Raw genomic sequence first — 20,193 nt, forward strand, 5'->3', positions numbered from 1 at the left:
CTTAATCAGTCACCTGAGCATTAGCATGTGGTGTCATTTAGGACAACAGAGGGTGCCCAAGACATCCTCCTTGGAGTAGTAGGATGCGTCTACATTAGCATTTTGGGACAGACTAGAAGCATATTTCTGCGCTGAATCCCTTAACAGCTCTGCTCCCACTGTGTCGATGCACACCATAAAGTGTTCTCAAGCATGGGAACAGGATTTATTTCAGCTGCCACTAATCCAGAAGATGCAATCCAGGAACGTGGACTACACTGGAGCTGCATAGTTAATTTTCCTGAACAGGCAGATTGGGAACGCTGACCTCAGCACTGTTTCATTCCACAGCTCTGCTTGCACTGGTCTTCACTAATTGCTATGTGTACTTACCCCACGTAAGTAAGACTTAAAGGAACTGGAAGCCTTGTGGGTTTGTGATTTCAAAAGGGTTTAGACAGTGCAGGCAGCTGAATCCATCACATATCTCCTCTAACAGGAGCTTTAACGCCTGTGGAGATTGTGCCTGTAGAGACACTTAAATGTAGGTATCTTACCCTGAGAGGAATCAGAATTGCCCAGCTTACATTTCTTTAAATACAGCCTGTTCAGTGAATGTTCAAGGGTTAGACTAGGCTCCAGGATGGAAGTTGATGACAGACTTCCTGAAGTTCCCTTCAGGATGGTGGTCTCTAGGAGCAAGCTAATAATGAGGAAGAGGAATTTTGGGTCAGCAGTCTAAAACCTTGAATTCATTGGAGTGAAATGAGGGCATCCAGAGATTCAATTTACAACAGAAGATAGACTGCAGTTGTGAAGATGGTTTCATGGTGCCACACATTCAGGACCTGGACTAGAACTGAAATCTTAAGTAAGGTTCTAAATAACAGGTTGCATTATAAAAGTTCCTTAAGAAGAGATGGGGAATGGTTGTATGTATCCAGACCTAAGGGCTAAGGGCTGCTGTAATGCCATCAGTACATCAGGTGGAAAGGGTGCAGTCGCATAGGAGGATTTAAAGAAGTAGAAACACAGATGCATGTGTGTTTGTTTTCTGTTGCTTTTTCCAGTTTTTGGAAGACGCATGATACCTAAGCGGCAGGCACTAACTGCTGCTGCTCCCTGAATGGAAAAAAAAAAAAAAAAGCTTGCAAGCTGGACTGAGAAATTTAACATTAAAACTTTCTGTATGTGCTTATCTATCCATAATGGATACTTCAGAGGTATTTATCTCTATTTTTATTATTGTCTTTGGTTTTCATACTTTTGTTAGACAGCTGTTCTCAATTTTCCCCATTAGATATCACTGGATCAAACATTCTAACTGCTCCTTCTAAGCAGCTGTTTCAAATACATCATTTTTTTTTATTATTATTTTTTAAATCTTATTCATGGAAATAGCGATTCTTGGTCTTAACAAGCCCAGTATGCATTATAGGCTTGGTGAAGAGTGGCTGGAAAATTTCCCAGCAGAAAAGGACCTACAGGGTGCTGGAAGACCATGAGCCAGCAGTGTGTCCAGAAGAAGGCCAATGGCACCCTGGCCTAAATTAGAAGTGGTGTGGCCAGCAGGGTTAGGGAACGGATCCTCCCCTTGTACACAGCACTGGTGAGACCGCACCTCAAATATTGTGTTTGTTTTAGGGCCCCTCACTGCTTGAGCATGTGCAGAGGAGTGGCTGAGGGAACTGGGGTTGTTTAGTCTGCAAAAGAGGAGGCTCAGGGGAAACCTCATTGCTCTCTACAGGTACCTGAAAGGAGGTTGCAGCAAGGAGGGTATCGGTCTCTCTTCTCAAGTAACAAGTGATAGGATGCAAGGAAATGGTCTCAAGTTGTACCAGGGGAGGTTTAGGTTGGGTATTTGGGAGAATTTCTTCATGAAGAGGGTGGTCAAACATTGGAAAGGGATGCCCAGGGAAATGGTGGAGTCCCCATGCCTGGCGGTATTTGAGTGATGTGTGGACATAGCCCTAAGGGATTTGGTTTAGTGATGGGACTCAGTAGGTCAGGTTGATGGTTGGACTTGGTGATCTTGAAGGGTTTTTCCAATCTAGATAATTCTGTGATTCTTTAATTAAAATTTTATTTGCTTAAATTTATTCTATATTTCTTCAGACTTTGTCTTCAGGTGTCCAAGACTTTTGTGGGAAAAAAAAAAAAAAAAAAAAGCTTGTAATGTTATTCAGAGATTTCACCAAACTATTTCTAAAACTAATTATCATACCAGGAAATTAAATGCCATATTTCCAAACCAAAGTACAAATGGTACAAATGACATTGCAGAGTTTCTTTAATTGATTAACACAGAATACTGAAGCTATTGTCTGCTACTCCGCAGTTACTATTTTGTGACGTACATTTAGAAAGCAGCAAGAGCTAGTATCATCATGTTGGTATGCTGTGTGAGTGGCATAGCTCCTTTTCCTAATTAATTAAAATTGCTGAGGGACAATATATTGCTTCACCCAAGCATTTTCCCAAAGAAAGGACTTAATTTCTGTGACAATTTACTTGCAGATTAGAGAATACAATTCTCTTAAAAATGGGCGTAGGACCAAGTAAATGTGTGAATAACCAAATTTGTGCCTACAAATTTGAAAAAAATCTATGTGCTGAGTGACACATATATATGTGTCCATATTATATTGGAAATAGTCCAAAAAGCAGAGAAAGCCAGAGTATCACCTATCAGGCTGATGATATAGTGACAACTTTTTCTATTAATGGTATTGTCCCATCTTCTTATGCAATAGTCAGCCTGCAATAATGAAAAAAAAACATTTTTAACATCACCAGGTGATGTGATGAAGATCTGCGAAAACACTCAATTACCAAATTATTTATAAAATGTTTTTCACAATGTAGAAATACCAGGTGTATATGAAACAAATCAATTATTAACTATTGACCCTTTGAAATCAGCCAGCCTTCTCTTTCCTGTAATATAGTGTTGCCAGCAGGTCAAAGTCAAGGGAGGTGATCCTTCCCCTCTCAGCACTGGTGAGGCCACCCCAGTGTGCTGTGTGCAATTCTGGGTTCCTCAGTACGAGATACATGGACATAAAGGAGAAAGTCCAACGTAGGGACATGAAGATGATGAAGAGACTGGAGCACCTCTCCTATGAGGAAAGGCTGAGAGAGCTGGGGCTGTTTACTTTAGAGAGGAGAAGATTCAAGGGGAGTTTATCAAAGTATACCAATATCTGAAGGGAGGGTGCAAAGAGACGGCTCTTTTCAGTGGTGCCCAGTGCCAGGACAAGAGGCAGTGGGCACAAAAGGAAACACAGAAGACTGTCTTAACATCAGGGAACACTTCTTGTGAGGGTGTTGTAAGCAATGGAAGGAACAGGTTGCTTAGAGAGGTTGTGGAGTTTCCATCCTTGGAGATATTCAATAGCTGACTAGACACAGTCCTGGGCAAACGGCTCTAGGTGACCCTGCTATTATTTTCTGGGGGGAAGTTTCCAGGCTACACCTCTGCTGTATTCTTTGATCTGGTGAAATACAATGAGAATGATAGCAAAATGACTCTTCAGTGAGGTAATGTTCATCATCTAAATGCAAAGCTGAACAAGTTCAAATACTAATACTGAGTTTAAGATCTATCCCAATGAAGTTGCATGATGCTTTTGCAATATGTTGCTTTCAAGTACTTGCTCAGCTTCTGGAATCCTCTGAAGGTTGACAAAAAGACTAACCTCATGATGTGTAGGTAAGCAGTCTAATTACTGTACTATGCAAAAAGTAAATGCTGCTACCTCCTCTCTTCAGACTTATGTCTTGTAGACATAAGCATCCGTGGTATCAACACAGAGTTGGGACTCTCTTAGAGACTACCTGCTGTCTGGCAGAACTCTTTCTTGCTCCCATTCTTTGGAGCCTAGCTCTCCCTTATTCACAGAATGTAGTTACCCACTCTAGCACTTAAACCTAGACCATGACACATGATTTTATTTGCATTACTTCTCCAAAACCCAAGAAAAACCACTAAAGAAACTGTTACATATGTAATCTATATGTATGATGTATATGTATTATATGTAGAGGGTAAACTGTATGATCTATATAAATAGCATCATTTCTATACTGGAAACATTTTTGACTGTTTAGCATGCCTTTATAACCAGACTTACTGCATACATAATTAGTATAAATTTTTGAAAATTTTCTCTTAGATTATCACCTTTAGAATGTAGCATTGAGTAAGAGGAGGATTTTGTTACTATATATCTCATACGTTTTACACTGAAAAAAATTGAATGCAAAACATTTTTATGGACATTTTTATTAAACATGAAATATAACACATCCATCAATATTTTCAGCATTTCTTAGATCAACTTTTGTATTTTTCCCTATAAATTAAAAAAAAAAAGTTGACTATTTAAACTACATTAATACATAGGCTACAGAGCGCTTTTCAAAATGAAGACTATAGCCCTAAGTTTGCGCAAATTACAGTATCTTTTATTTTGATGTGTCAAAATTGAATTACAGCAACTCTATCAGGAATAAAAGAGATCAATATGACTTCTGAAAGAAGAAAGATGCACCAAGAAAAAGACAAAACTTTACAAAGGAGTAAGGCCACTGTGGCTAACTCTGTGTTACCAGAGTCAATACAGTAGTCGCTTTCAATTTCGTAGTTGTCTTGAGGTTAGAAGTTGGTTCCACTAAGGCAAATGCATTTTTTGGATGTCCAGAATGACCAGATATGTTAGCAGAAAGACCAGTTCTTCTAAACTGACTTTTCAGACCACCTTAGCTTAAAGTCAGGTGACTCATAGCATCAGATACGTCTGTTGTGGCTTGTGCTGAGGTACCAGCTGGTATAATATTCAGGTAAATATCGTACTGTTGGTCCATGCCAAGGTAGCTGTCACTCATGAGATACAACGTGTAGATACACCTAAAATGTAAAAAGCAGAATCATTAGTTTGGAAATTAAGTCTCAGCCACTTGGAAGAGAGAATCATTAAGAGAACTTCATTTCTAAATTTGTCATACTTTCCAGGAGTCTCTGGAGTATAAAAAGCAACAGAGACAGTATTTCGATTTCTGACGTATCCAGTTCTCTTCAGGGCGATTAGTTCTTTTTTATCAACTTCTCCCAATATCAAAAACCATCCTTCATCTTTAACTTTGGGGAATCGAGGAGCCACTGCTTTACTGTCTTGCTTTCCCTGTTAGGGAAAAGAAACAGTTTAGTAAAACTGGAAATCATTGTTCCAAAATACCATTCTTCCTTGAATGAAAAACCACAAAAACACTCACATGATTTTTTACATAATACTATAATTTAGCCAGATGCAAATTAAAATATTTTTATTTCTTTCCAGATGAAGACTTATTTTCAAAATAAACAAACAGAGAAAAACAGTTCAAAGGGAAAAAAACACAACAGAATACAAGATATCATTCCATTTATTTTGTAAGCTATTTCAACTTGAATGGAAATACTGTTCCCTTTTTGTAATTTCATCTAATGCATCCCAAATGCTATTCTCAGCAGAAGGGTTAATTGTAAACCTTGTGTCTTTAAATAATACTAAACAATATTGTTTAAGATTAATAGAAGGACAAAACAAACAAACAAACAAACAAAAAGCACCTGAAATCTTTATTTCAGGCTGATATAGCAAAAAGAAAGATTATTTCAGTTATTCTTTAAGACAGTGACTTTACTGCTGAAAGCTGAAGATAAAATGATGTATACTCAATCAGCATTCATTCTGTGATCTGTAGATGGAAAGGTTTTACTGAAGATTTATATGGAAGAAAAAAACACCACCAAAGCAACGAAGCTTCTGAAACAGTTTGATCCAGCTGTTTCATACAAAAGAGGGATCAAATTCGTGGAGATGTTTATAAAACAGTGATCACTGCATGAAATGCTTCTGCTCCCTCCTTCTTTCCAGTTGAAATCGAATGGCTTATGGAGGAGCTCTGACCTTTTTTTCTTCCTACAGCTTCCCTTGAGGCTGAGGATGTGTTACAAGTAGAAACATATTTATAGGTATGGGTTCTGGTATACAGTTTGGAGGTGCATGAGAATTTCATAGGGACACTTATAAACTGATTTGGGGAAGCAGGATATGTAAGAATATGAGTGGTAAGAGTTTGGGTAGTGAAGTGAACATATCTACTGTTATTGCTTTATAGTACCCAAGCAAATTAACTTTATGAATTCCTGTTTTGTACAAAAAATAATGACAGATTTTTTTCATTGACTTTAACTGGTTTAGGATTTTACCTTTAGAGTCTATTTACTGTCTTACTGCACCCTGAAAAACCATCTGCTTCACTACTAACACAGAAAAGGCGTTTAAAGTGTTTACAATTTACATAATTCTTAAACCATAAAAATATTGTTATGCTGTGTAAAGCATAAATGGATTATTGGAAACTTGTGCAGCTGGGAAGGAAATAATAAATTAATCTACCTGATACCCCATCTGGGTTCTCTGCAGATTTATCTGGAGCACATATTCTTGATCAGCATGCAATTTGATCCATCTTTTGTCATCTCGTGTGTCTGTTGTCAGCAGAGGAACAGGCACTTCGTTCTGAGACTGAACTGGGTCATCCCAACAGCCCTTAATGCTCAGGCTAACATTTAGAATTGGCAAACGGGACAAGAAATTCCAAGCCTGTAGAAAAAACAGATCCCTGTGGATTACAAGACAATCTATATAATTCAGATGACTTCATAATAATAATTCAATGTGTAGTTGATATTCTTATTCTATATTAATAATAATTTATTAGGTATTGTAATATATTTAATAGTACAACTCTTCAAATCACAAGCATAAAATACTTTTTCTTAACCTCTTACTCTAATTTCTTCTAAGCAAATAAAACAAATGTGAAACTCTCAAGCACATTATACATGCCTCACTAAGATTACTGATGTCTGAACACAGGAAAAAATCCTTACCACTCCCGATTAAAGTATTTTTTTCCTATAAGCCACTTAAAAACTAGTATAATTACGTTTTAAATTAAACTTCCTTAGCATAATCCATAAAGAACAAGTCACTGCAGTGCTAATTAGCAATGGGCAAACCTCAGAGAGTTCAGAGGATCAGTTCAGATAATTAACCAAAAGTTCAACTGCATATCCAAAGTTATCCTGACTTTTTTTTTAAGGTTTTCTTCCATCGATCTTCATGAACCCTTCTTCTTACAATCCTCCAGAGGAATCTTAAGTCTGTCATTTCTTGTGAACTGCAACAGGCCCTCAACTTTTATCTTTGCACAGAGAACCGTTGCTAGAGGCATACAATTTGCGTAGCTGAATGTGCGGCAATTTGTGAAGCATCCTGAAAATGCAACCCTATGTATTTCTCATTTGGGTCTCCATCAGACAAACAAAAGCACATCTGAGAAACTGTGACAAAAATGGAGGGAAGTAACACAGGCTTTCATTTAGTAAAAATCAGCATATTCACTTGATGAAATCTTTTAGGAAGAAGGAATAGCAACTTTGCTGTGGAATGGTGGCAGTGATTTGTGGCCTCGCTAGGGGTGAAAAAAATAGATGAGGTTGACACTGGAAGGAAAACGAATTAGAACAACCACCACCCTCTACCCTGTCCTCCTTCCCTTCCATCCCCAAAACAAAGGAGAAATCTGCACTTCACTGACGTTTTCAAAAAACGTATGAAAAGCAAGGTAGAGGGCAGGAAGGAGAACAAGGGAAGAATATTGATCTTGGTAAGGTGCCAGCAGATGGGATCTTCTGGGAATGAAGAGAGTAGGCTTAGTCACATGGGCAATACTGGCATGGAACAGAAATGTTTTATTTGGAAAAAGACTAAAGTATTCGTACCTACATATTTTATGTATCGTTTAGACTGTCTTGTGTTTTAACAGAATCAGTTTTCATTTGGGCTGTGCTTGATGCATCTCTGATTACTTTTTCAGAGCTGGAAGGTCTAGAGCCCTAGTAGAAGTTAATTTTGCTTTTTGGAGACACCATTACCAAGACTCATCCTTACAACAATGGTGTATGTTAATACACAATTAGGGACACAGCAGCCAGGGTGAGTACACCTAAGATTGCACTGCCATAGGAAAAGGTGCTGTGTGCCTCTCTCCCACAGCGAGCTGTCCTCCCCTCCATCCTCAGTATGTTGGCACTGCCATACTGTGGTTGTGCAGCTAGATGGATCAGCTTGCTAATCATTTTGGTGACTGAACTTAGATCAGCTTAAGGCTGATTGTGGAAGCCTATCCTGTAATCCTGTGAGCCCTCTAAATAAGCATGAACCTGAAAGAAGTGCTCCTGCCTCCTCCCCTGCTGGCATACGCATTCACTAGCCACTTGGCCACAGGCCATTTTGATTGTCAGCGAGAGGGCTGATGTGATCCCTCCTCCCCTCGTCCCCAGATGCTCCTTCCCACCTCCTCACTTGAACCATCCACAGCATTTGTGCAGCTGTGCAGTGAGCCAGGTCAGGAGAGGTGAAAATGGCACGGGGAGGGCAGAACTGCCCATTTCGGCTGCAGCGCAGACTTAGGTTGGATTAAAATGGCTGCATTACCATAGCCTGGCTGAAATAAATGAGAAAACTGATTTAGGCTAAAACTAATCTCTTTCTCTCTTCCCTCTTGTGTGTGCTGCATGAACAGCTGTGTCCGTTCAATGGAGAAGGTGGGGAGGGCCAGCTGTGAGCGCTCGCGGAGCTGCAGTGTAAAACAGGACACCGACGAATTGCATTCATGTTCGAATGCTTTAGCTTAGAGAAGATGGGAACACTGTAACAGAAAACAGAATATAACAGCCAGAGCGTTAAGGGAAAAGATAGCTTTCTTTCCGTCCCAATTCTGAAAAGAAGGGGAAAAAAGGCAGTGCCTTGAAGGTGAAAAAACACCGAAGGCATTCTTAATGAATTAGTAGTTGCCAAGATTTTGCTACATTTAACACATAAGACCATAAAAAAAATCATCCCCAGCAGATCACACCGGATGAGACAACTTGTGTAGTTACTGGCCTTAACTGGCAAATATTAGTTGCCTTAACTGGCAAATATTCTGTTTAATGTAAATTTTTTTTTTTAGGATGAATCTTATTGTAGGAACTTTGCAGACTTACTGTCTGAGATTCTCCATGCACCAAAGCAGTGCATTTGTTGCTGTTTTCAGGAGAGGCACTCTGATCTATACCAACCTGGTGACCACCCCTTTTGTTATACTTTGGATATCGTTTATCTAGTAAACTTTTATGCATGCTATGTTGCAGGACAAGGCCTGCTACGATTATGTAAGAACAAAGTTTAATTTCAGAAGTGGTTATTCTGTATTAACTCCTTTTGTGGCGTTACCTGTTGCTCTGTTGAAGACTCTGATTTGGTCCTGTTAATACCGTACAAGGCTACATATTTTATGTGTCAAAGGCTCTCATGTTCTCATGTAGCTTTTACAGTGCAAACAAAGCAAAGTAACTCTGAATAACATCTTAGTGAGATAAGAAGGCAGTTGTAATACGTCATTCTCCACGTCTTATGTTTTTGAAAACTGAAGAGAAAGTTAGTACAGCTTGATCATTGATGCACCATTGACAACAGGCTTTTTATCATCCATGCAATTTCAATAAAATATAGTGATGCTTTTCTTACTGAGGGAAAAAGTCAAGTAGTAGCAGACAAAAATGAAAAATAAGATTACAGAAACACAGATACTTCCAGAGTAAAAGCAGGTAATACCAGAGCAGAGCTAATATTCTTTAAATGTTGGGATTTCTTTTTTGTCTTTCAATAATACAAATATCAGCTTAGTATTTTAAAAGGTGCCTAATTGCCTTAGAAACTGAAAAACATTGTTAAAAAGATACAGTTCAGAATGAATCACTGGAACAAACTTGAAGCTTAAAGCCAAAGATCAGAGTTACAGTCTAAATAGTTTTTGAATAACTGTTGAATTTAAAGCCCAGATAACATTCAGTTATGTTTACGCTTGCAACTAATATTTGGAAAATTAAGCTCAGGCTCCCACATTTAGGTATTGACAATTCTACTGTTGTTTCTTTTTTTTTCCCCCCTGTATAGGATGACATAAGCACACATCCACTCCTTTTAAATGTATCAATGCACCTAATGGGTGAATTTACATATGCTATATATATATCTTTAGCTTTATCTTTAGCTTTATATAACTTTATCTTTTATATATACATTTTTATTTCAAACCCATAGATTCAAAATATAATCACATTAGAAATTCTTCATGAACCTTTAATAACATCATTAACAATTTTGCCAATAAACTATCTCCCCAGGACTTAGCTTAATATTCCAAATCCATGAGCAGCTTCAAGAGCTGCTATTTAAAAATTAATTACCAACCTGCTTAAAAGACATTTTCTTCTTTCGAAATGTGAAATTTCTTTCCTTTTCCTGTCTTCCCCAAATTTATAAAGCTTAAACTGTTTTTACCATTTTTGTGCTAGTAACAAGTTTAAGATACAGGTTCAATATACTATGAGTGAGAAGTAAAATGTTTATAAGTAAAAGAATGTTTTAGGCATTTTTGTGGCATAGTTACCACTTTATTTGACTTTGTTCAGGTCTGATTCCAGAATGCTAGGTTTAAAGTCTGTAATTTTATATTTTTTCATTATAGAAACTATATCATAAGGTACCTTCCTTTATTAGAGGTATTTTCTCTTGATTGGCCCCTGTTTAAGTGCACATTAAAAGACTTTACATATGAAGGTACTCAACAGGCAGTCTCAATACAAATTTTAATTCTATGCAAGCTATTATGACAGTTTTTTACTGGAAAAAAGCCATAAAAATATAAAATGTTGGTATAAAGGTTTCACTTTTGCAATGACCTGAGTAACACAGTCATGGCTTTGCAATACCCAGTATGGCCATTCCCAACTCACAGAAGTGAAATTTTCTCCTTATACAATGCTGAGGCATTATGTTTTTTTCCTGTTATATGCATCTATATTTACAAACATAGACATATAGAGGCATAGAGTCATTCACAGTGTGAATGTACACACCACATACACACAAGCTATTTTTGAGGAAACTGCTAAGACATTTCAATACCAGCCAAACATATTTATCTGAGGATTAATCTTCATCTATTGAATCAGACGAGAACACTGCCATGCATACAATTATTTAATTAGCAGCCAAATCCTCTGCCAGTCAGCAGCCGCTCCAGGCATACTGATGGGGCAGTAGATGCAAATCTCACAGTAGTACTGCTTTTTCTCATTACTACTGCAATTAGCACTTAAATTGATGCTTTAAACATACTAATTTCTGGAATAATTCAGGATTTGTATGTTACCTGGGATCGCCTCACTGCAGAGACGACACCAGATTGCTACGCAAATTGAAGCACTTTTGAGCCAAATAACCATCATCATATCAGACAGAGCCAATTTGCATTTGCTTTTAAAGATAACAGAATGGCAATTTATGCAAATAAATTAAGTAAGTTTACTTCTGAGTTCTCCCTGAACTAATTATAACAATGTTCTAATTTTTTATCACATCTAAAAGTTGGACTGAAATCAATGTGTATTATGTTAGAAATCTGTTGTTAAAGAAAGCCTTGTTTTGATGTCAATACATTTTCTTAATTCAGAATTTTGATGGTAATTTAGTTAGAAATGCAGATGTCTGTTAAAGACATTTAAATACTTTTCTTCTTGTTTGCATACCAGTAAAAGGTTTAACTGAAGCTGAACAGTCAAACACAGGACATATTGCTGTCCTTTTAAATATTCAAATAAAAATCATGTGAAATATAGCTTTTGAAGTTTTCCTCTTTCATACATTTATTTGAAATCAATAGGATTATCATGTGATGAATACTATGGGATATAGCTGTCCTTTGCTGCAAACTGCTTGAAAAAACAACTGAAAATAAGACTTGAGTGCAGCCTCAATATTTTGAGATAGTATTTTTTCTCTTCCCTGTTAAATGTGAAAATTTCATCTGCTTTTTCTGTTTCAAATAGAAAATGAGTGCTGGATCTTTTACCAAGGGTATTCTCAGAATATAAGGTGTCTGGCAGACCACTTCAGAAACCAGCTATGACGACATTTGCAATGCATGCATTCCTAGTGCATAGCCGGCTATGAAAAGGTGGATAACACTGAGCGGATTGTACAACCTGGACAAGCATCTTTAGAACAAGGAGATATGTTAATATCAGCCATAAACCAGACAATGTTACTGGTTAACAGAGAGTAAGAGAAAATAATATTGAGAAAACAAGGTTGAGAAGCACCTCTGTAAAGCCAGCAGTGCCTTTGAAATTAGAGCAATGAATGTGTTGCACTTTATACGAAACATCACATGCTATTGAGAGAGTACTTTTCCCAACTACTCTTCCTTTCCAATCATACTGATAGTGACCACGTATAGAAAGTATTACCTGTGAAATATGTGCCGTTTGCAATTCACTGTCCACAATGGAAGCAAAAACATTCTCTTTTCCTTCACAGGCAGCCATTAGTTCAGGAAGACACTCGATAGGTCCTTGGTAACCTCCGTGCACACTCTTCCTTTTTTCTTGGCTCCACTTCCTGATACAGACAGAAAAAACATGTCCAGGAAGGGAAAGCAAACATTTATTTTCAGTTGTTTTGGTGGTAAAACTTGATGCTAGTTTCAGTTATTAAATGCTGGTCATTCATTTTTTGGCAGCACTAATTATTGCATCTATAGAGCTCAGCACTATCTATGATATTAAGGTGGGCACAATGTATTTTTATAATGGATCAAAATAAAGAGGTAATTAATATACAGAGTTAGATTTGTTAGAACTTGGAACCCTTCCAGTGATCTCTTGTTCATTTGTCTGGAATCATGGCTCTCAAAATAATCTGTGTGGGTTAATTAATCAATGAATATTGAAAACAGAAACAAAACCTCCATTTGGGAAAGCGACACTGTGAAAGAATGAGTTTGCTTCTGTTACATTAATGAGCATTCTTGGGCAGAACAATGACATTCAAACACTACCAGCAGCCAGGTGGAATGAAATTGCAAACCTGCAAACACTTGGAATAGGTACATACCGAAAAAGGTAAAGGTGTTGTACTTCTATATTGGGCAAAGTAAGCAGGGAAGAGTCATGTATCCATCTACCCTGAACCACCATCTGCACCAAATTGGTTATATTCAGAGCAGTCACCAGCCAGCCATGATGTGCTGCAACATCCAGCATTGCCTAATCAAAGGAGACATATATAAAAAGAGAAAAAGCAAGTATAATTGTGTTCCTGGTTCATACAAGTAAGAACGTTTATTTAATGCTTAACATACGTGAACTTCTAGGCCTTCCATGGAGGAATCTAATGCAACTCCTACTGATGGCAGTAGGCACCTTTTGAATTAACCTTGAAAAAAGATGGATCACATCCTGCATCATCTACTGCTGCCCTTAAAAAGGTGAGTAATTTACACCATGTTTTGGGGGTGGGAGCAGAGGTGGATCTTTTCCTTAAAAATAACTTCTTTTTTACATGATACTACTGAGAATGAAAAGAATAAATCTCAAAGTTCACTGGAAAGGAAGATGTTACAATTCACTGCAGTACTAGTTCATGTTTTGACATAAGAGATTTACCAGATTTGTGTAATTATTCAAAAAATCCTTGGTCTATTTAAGAACGACAACATATTTACATTTGTTCCAAAATTAATACCAACATCACTTACCAGTAGCAGTTATTATTACTCCCATTTCAAACCTAAGGACTTCAAAAAGTATCTCCTGAATGGGACTAGATGGAAACCTAAAATTTAGCGTAATGGGCATTTTCAGGTTTTGTTCAACACTGACAATGCACTGTATACAGCTGACTGTTTAAATAATGAGGGATGTCTGGCTGTCACTTTGGCATCTCTATTCTGAATCTGAAAGACTTTCCCCAAGAACATAAAAAACCCAACAACCAACCAAACAAAAAAAACCGTCCAGATACACGTCATGCTTAAAAGTGTTAATGGTCATCCTGCCTTTCATGTCTTGTGAGTTCCCATTCCATTTACATGTCTATGTTTTAGACAATACAAGTGAAAGCTATACTCTAAGTATCACTACCATAAAGATCTACCTCTGCAAAATTTGTTATAGAGCGTGCATTGTGAGTAGTCCTATTGACATGAAAAAAAAATCCTTCTTTTTTTTTTTTTTTCCTGAGACTGGAGTTGAATTGTATTTGGTTAGTCTGAAGGAGAATTTAAGAATTCGTCCAAAGGAGAAAGAACCAAGCATGAGCTTTTGGCTTCAATGTATTTTTTTTAATAGTGGATGCAGCTATTTGTATATATACTTTTCAACCTGTCTACAGTACATTAAAGCAATTAATATAATTTATGGGACTATTTCAGCTGGTGAAGAAAATTAAGCTATATGTTTGTTCTCTCTCTAATTTTCTTGTTTAATGCCACTGTAATCACAATAAAGTCTGTGTTTTCATACTACAGCACTCCAACTCAGTACAAAGTCACATATTTAAAAGTGGTTTGCCCTGTAGAAAATTTGACTAAAATACTGGAAAATGTTTTTTCAAGAAAGCAAGAAAGTCTGGCATATTGAACAGTTCCCAAGCTTCTTTAAATACTATCTTCTTGATATTAGGAGAACTGTAGTTTGATTTTAGGACTAGGCTTAAGATGTTTCCATGGGTTTTTCTTTTCAAGACAACTTATATTGGTTGATACTTTCATAGACAGCACATAGCCTGCATAATTTTAACGTATTTTCCAGCCACCAGTGTAATGATGGGATGCTGTCTATGTAAGTCTTTACATTTAATCAAATGTTTTACAGACAAACAAAAGGCAGCATTTACTTAAGACAAACTAAACAGTGAAATCTTCTTTAAACAAAGGAGTTGTTTACACACGCAGAGCTATTTCAATTAAATTACACTGATTCTGGAGAAATGCTGAGTTTAAAGACACAAGTTAGTTTCAGTCATGGTCAGTCACACAGTTTATTTTAGCAGTTTACAATGCAATTTCAACAGGTTTTATTTCAGATCAGGGTGAAAAGATCACTGACACTTAGAAAAATATTTAAGGTATTACCCTGAATTACACAAATATTGTCTCATTTCTCGTGAGTTGTGGATAAAGTGCCTTTCAGCTAATAATGAACTAGATTTAACATTTGTCTTTTTTTCTTTTTTTTGAGGAACAGTCAAACAAACAATCCTCTTTACCCTATAAGTACCTCACAGCCCAATAGCAACTGTTTTCTGTCTTTTCACTTGGCTTGCCGAGGTGATTTCCAGGTATGATTATCTTAATCATTAGGAAATAAGATCATGTTTGAAATAACACTTGAAAGGAACAGCTTTATGGCCTATAGATGTATGCATTGGTTCATATCATTTTTAGTCAGATAAAGACAGAATTGTTCTCAGCATTTATCAGAGCGAATCTTGGCTTTTAAACTTTAGAGGGTGGGTTGTTCTTTACCTGCTTCCACATCTCAAAAGATACTGGAGCCTACACACACGGTACTGTCAGTGCCTCTCAGCCTGGTGCTCAGACAGTGTTTTACTTCCCTCCTATTTTACACTACTTGATTCTTTCTCTTTCCTTTCTGCTATTCTGGCATAACTTGAACCATCATGTTCCTTAATCATGAAACTGCTGTATGTCCGTTAATAATAATGGGTGCATAGTTATCCTGCCTTTTCCATGAACAGCAAGAAGAATATGGTAAGCTGTATTTTCAGTCAGCATAAAGCAGTGGTATTTTCATAAAACACTTCTGAGGACAGATGTACAACATTGTTTTCATTGTTTTCTTTCTTTCTTTCTTTCTTTCTTTCTCTTTCTTTCTTTTTCTTTTTCTTTTCTAAATCTATTCCCCTACTCTCACCCTTTTAGCAGAGGCTTGAAAAGGGGAAAAGGAAGAGAGAAGACGTAAGAGAAAGATAAATCTAAAACAAGCTATACACTGAAATTAACTGGAGGATCCTTTCACATAGAAAATCTCCTAGAAATTGATAGAGGCCTGCAGATAGATATCCCGTAGGGAGTAAGGAAAGCCTGTGTGTGTGAGACTCTGTGTTCCACATTGTTATAATGAATCCACACGGCAAATCCTCTTTTCCTCCTTATTTTCTGCTTCTTCACCCATAGAATTTATTCACAGCATCTCTATCTGGATGTGAAATCCAAGACAGTGACATTGTGAAAAAGTCAGAACAATGGTGAAGTTGGCTTGTTTCATCTGCTGCCTTGGAAACCTACACATGCTTCATTTTCTCCTAAGTGTAAAACACACAGATGCTTGATACTCAAATTGTTATTGAAATTCCTATAAATACTCATAGTAACAAATTGAGCCATTTTCCTCCAAATTAGCACAACTATAAAGAGAAAAAAATGTAAAAGAAAAATTAATAATTACTTAATATTTGTCATCTGGTGAACAATATTTATTCTCTCCAGTTGCTGCTTGTTTTTATTGTTGTTTTTCTAGAAATTTGTTGCTTCTTAACTTTAACTGTTATTTTGCAAAGGTAAGTAATTTCTAAATATTTAGCAGCTGATAGGATTGGAACAGATTAAGAATATCATTCTAAACTGAAAATGGCACAAGTTGTTCATCTACCTATTTAGCTTCAGAATTTCTTGCCAACACAAGGTAATTTCATCAGAGAGAAACGTTTAAAAGAGAAGAGAGAAGAGGACAGTGAGTGCAAAAGTGAAACAAGATAAAACTATAATGATGCTTTTACTTACAGAAAACAAAAAACTATATGTTTTAGTAAACCAAAAATTAAGAAGAAAGCCTGGTGTCCACTGCTTTTTAACCTAAAGTGGAAATGAGGGGGGTAAATAGATGGAGTCAAGGGAAATATTGTTTGTTATAATGAAAAATGCTTACCATCATCTTATTTGGGCTTCTTCCTACACTTAGGAGAATAAAACCAGAGGCATACAGTGAGATGGGTGGTTTTGATGAAAGAATCAGGTTTTAGCTATTAAGCCTTTCCAGTGTCATGCTCTGACAACCGTGAAGTAATAACAGCAATCACTAAATGTGTCCTTTAGCATTTTAGCCATCATTACCAAAAATAATTTGACTTGTACAACAAGTCAACAAGGGAAGCAACTTGCTGTAAACTATGGCAAGGGGTAGGGCAGAAACAATGCTTGATAAATGAATGACGTAGCTTATTAGGTATGGCAAAAAAATTCATTTTGATGATATTCAGAAATGAACGTCAAAATGTTTGGATCAAAATCTCTTGCTATTTCTTTCTTCATGGTGGAGGAGTGTTAGTACCAAACCCTCCGTATCCATTACCAATTTTCCATCAACTCATTTTTGGGAGCAATGTTCGGTTAAACTACTGAACTATTTAAAATGATCAAATTGTACCTTTCTGGTCTAGAATGAATCTGAATGTTTTTACTGATGCTTGGAATTTGAATGGTGTTATCTTGAGGGAAAGCAAGATGGAAGCAGGATGTAGGAGGTGAATGTATGGCATGGAAATGATAGTAAAAAGTGCCTTTTCTCTGTTGTTTTTAAGCGCTCTGAGTATGTGTTCAAGATAACAGATACTAAATTGTGCTCACTTAGGAGATTTGTCTAGCAACAGAAATATCCTGATTACAAATCTTTTATTTCAGAAGCTTTATGCAAACACTTTTTTTTTTCTTTACAGAATCACTGTTTTTGGTATTACTTTCGCATCCTTCATTTGAAAGACAGACATTCTGGATCACTCTTGTATGACCGGTTGGGTGGCAGGGGACCAGAGACTGTACAACCAGTAGAGCTTCTGATCTACTCAAATGACTTAAATAGCTTTTTTCTTTAAGGTAAGTTATTGAAATGTTAAAATAAAACAATCTGCATCTTAACAGAGATCGTATACTCAGTGAACTATTCTTTATTATTCTGTTTGAACTCACCTGTTTTATATAGCTCGGAATATATTAGGCATTCTACTTAAATATTGTAAATATAAATGTAAACATTGAATATATAAATATTGATATTTTTGGCTACGTTATGTTAAGAAAAGTGGCAATGAAGCCAAATGAACAATGGGAACAGCTCTGGATAAAGAGGCTAGCTAAGTAGACTAAGGTAACTTGTGGCTGAGAATCACATCTGTGATTACTCAGCTAAAAGTAAACTGCCTACAGTGATGCCATTAGTGGTATTGCTTTGGTGGGTGGGAGCTGAAACTTCAGGAGTACCTAGGGTGAGTTACATGGCTCAAATTTTCCCACTCTTTAAAGATTCATTTTACTTTTTGTATCAGTGCATCATAGACTACAGTCCTTTCTTCAGTGCCTTCATTTGCGAAATTGAAGGTTTCTACACTACTCTGTACAGTGCTGCAGGCAGAACCACATTCACCTTAGACTTGAAACATTGCATTACACACATTACATTAGACTTTATGTAAAATAAATCCAATACATCCTCAGACAAACAAATACAAATCTTATTCTGTGCTACAAATCTTATTCTGCAGCGATGCTTTGAAGAAGCAAACAGATATATAAAAGAAATAAACTTTGTGAGACTAAAATACTTCAAATTTATTGCACAATTAAGTTAAAAAAGAGAGTTAAGGCTAGTTGGATTTTATGCTTATTTTTGTACCCCAATTTTTTGTGTATAGTATTCTAATATCAAATAATGAAAATATCTCCACCCTTGCCTACCGTATATGCCAATATAAGTTCTGTTGTCTAGGACTAGACTTCATGGGTTTAAATCCATAGATTTAAATCATTAAATTTAAATCAAGCATTAGAATTGTGCCTAATTAAAACTGTTCAAGATTACAGTTTATATGATAAATATTTCTACATTTTAATAAATTAAAAAATGTTCCCATTTTACCCATTTTCCTGAAAACTGTTAATATGGAATAATATAAATCTGTTTTTTTGCACATGCTTCAAACCTAGGAAGCCTTCCAATATGTGGTATTATGTTATAATCCACATGTGACTTGAGATCATACTAATACAAGTAACATTTTTCCAGATGTTAAAGCATGCCATGTATTATAAATTTCATGGTTTTATATAAAACATGATTACAATGCTTCAGTTGCATACCCTAGAAACAACAACTGAAGACTTTAAAAGTTTATTTGAAGAAGTCTTACAGAGGATCTTAAGGTCACTACCTTTTGTATGTTACATATTTGCAGAACAGGTCAGGGTTCTAGTCAAAAATTACCTTTTAGAAATGTATTAAATAGGAGGGGTTCTTTCAAATCAATATCAAAATCATTCAGCTGTACAATTTTAGCTTACAGAAGAAAAAAAGGAAGTACACTCTATGAGAGAGATAGTGAATAAGATGTAATTAATCCTAATTGGGCACTCTTTTTATACTGCCCTCTGCATTCTCCCTCCATTTTTTTTAAAGCATATTCAGCTACATCTTCCTCTGCTACCCACTATGAGAGACTGATTCTTCGTTCTCCCATCAACATAAAGGTCTCACTGATGAATGTAAATTACGACCTTCCTAGCTGCTTTGTAAGATTACTATCCCTGTATTCATCCTTTGGCCTCCATAGTAACATTATTAGTACGATCAGAACCAGGAAAAGGACGAATCACTTACTGTCTACATTTAGTGGAGTGCAACCCTTCGTCTCTTACTGATTTTTTTTTTATAGTATTACAGAAATAAAAGCAGCTATGGAATGTGATACTAGCAATATAAACTTGGTAGGGCATAACCCAACGTGTTCAGAACTTGTTGAATCCCAGTGTACAATTTATTCTCAAATTACTAATTAATAAATTGATATTCTATACTAGGCTAGTGAACTGTAAATACAATAAAATGTTTTTGAGAAAAATCTCTTGGCAAGAAATCCCAGTTTCCTGAACCTAAGCAATGTCTTAAAGATGGCATTTCTTCCACAGCTAACACAAATCTACCAAACCTATTCAAAACATACAGTATGTTTCTGTATAAATTTGCCCTCTTTAACATTTAAAATCAGTTTCAAAACAGTAATGTAATATTTTGTCAATAATTAAAATTTTGTGAGTGCATTCACAAGAATCCTTTTCAACAGCAACAGTTATTCCCAGTAACTTTCTCCTGAACTTTTAGCCCCATAAGGTTAGCATTCAGGAAGCTCAGCTGCTGTCTAACAAACTTAATTAATCAAAAAGTCATTTCCGAGCTGTAACTATGAGTAAAAGTGCTTCAAG

General features: G+C 36.4%; 1 protein-coding gene across 4 annotated transcripts in view; it reads right to left on the bottom strand.

The window, feature by feature from the left end:
* Window positions 1–4,248: 4,248 nt before the first annotated feature.
* ASCC3 (activating signal cointegrator 1 complex subunit 3) overlaps window positions 4,249–20,193 on the bottom strand; it is a 282,651-nt gene continuing 266,706 nt past the window's right edge. For all 4 annotated transcript variants that reach the window (XM_083831844.1, XM_083831841.1, XM_083831842.1 and 1 more), the window contains exons 38-42: window positions 13,035–13,186; window positions 12,389–12,539; window positions 6,423–6,629; window positions 4,987–5,162; window positions 4,249–4,888 (exon numbers count right to left, since the gene is read on the bottom strand). In XM_083831844.1, the coding sequence (XP_083687970.1) occupies window positions 4,741–4,888; window positions 4,987–5,162; window positions 6,423–6,629; window positions 12,389–12,539; window positions 13,035–13,186 (834 nt within the window). In that variant the 3' untranslated portion in view covers window positions 4,249–4,740. The remainder of the gene's footprint in view (window positions 4,889–4,986; window positions 5,163–6,422; window positions 6,630–12,388; window positions 12,540–13,034; window positions 13,187–20,193) is intronic.

This window comes from Anser anser (assembly GCF_964211835.1).
Source record: "Anser anser genome assembly, chromosome: 3".
Lineage (NCBI taxonomy): Eukaryota > Metazoa > Chordata > Aves > Anseriformes > Anatidae > Anser > Anser anser.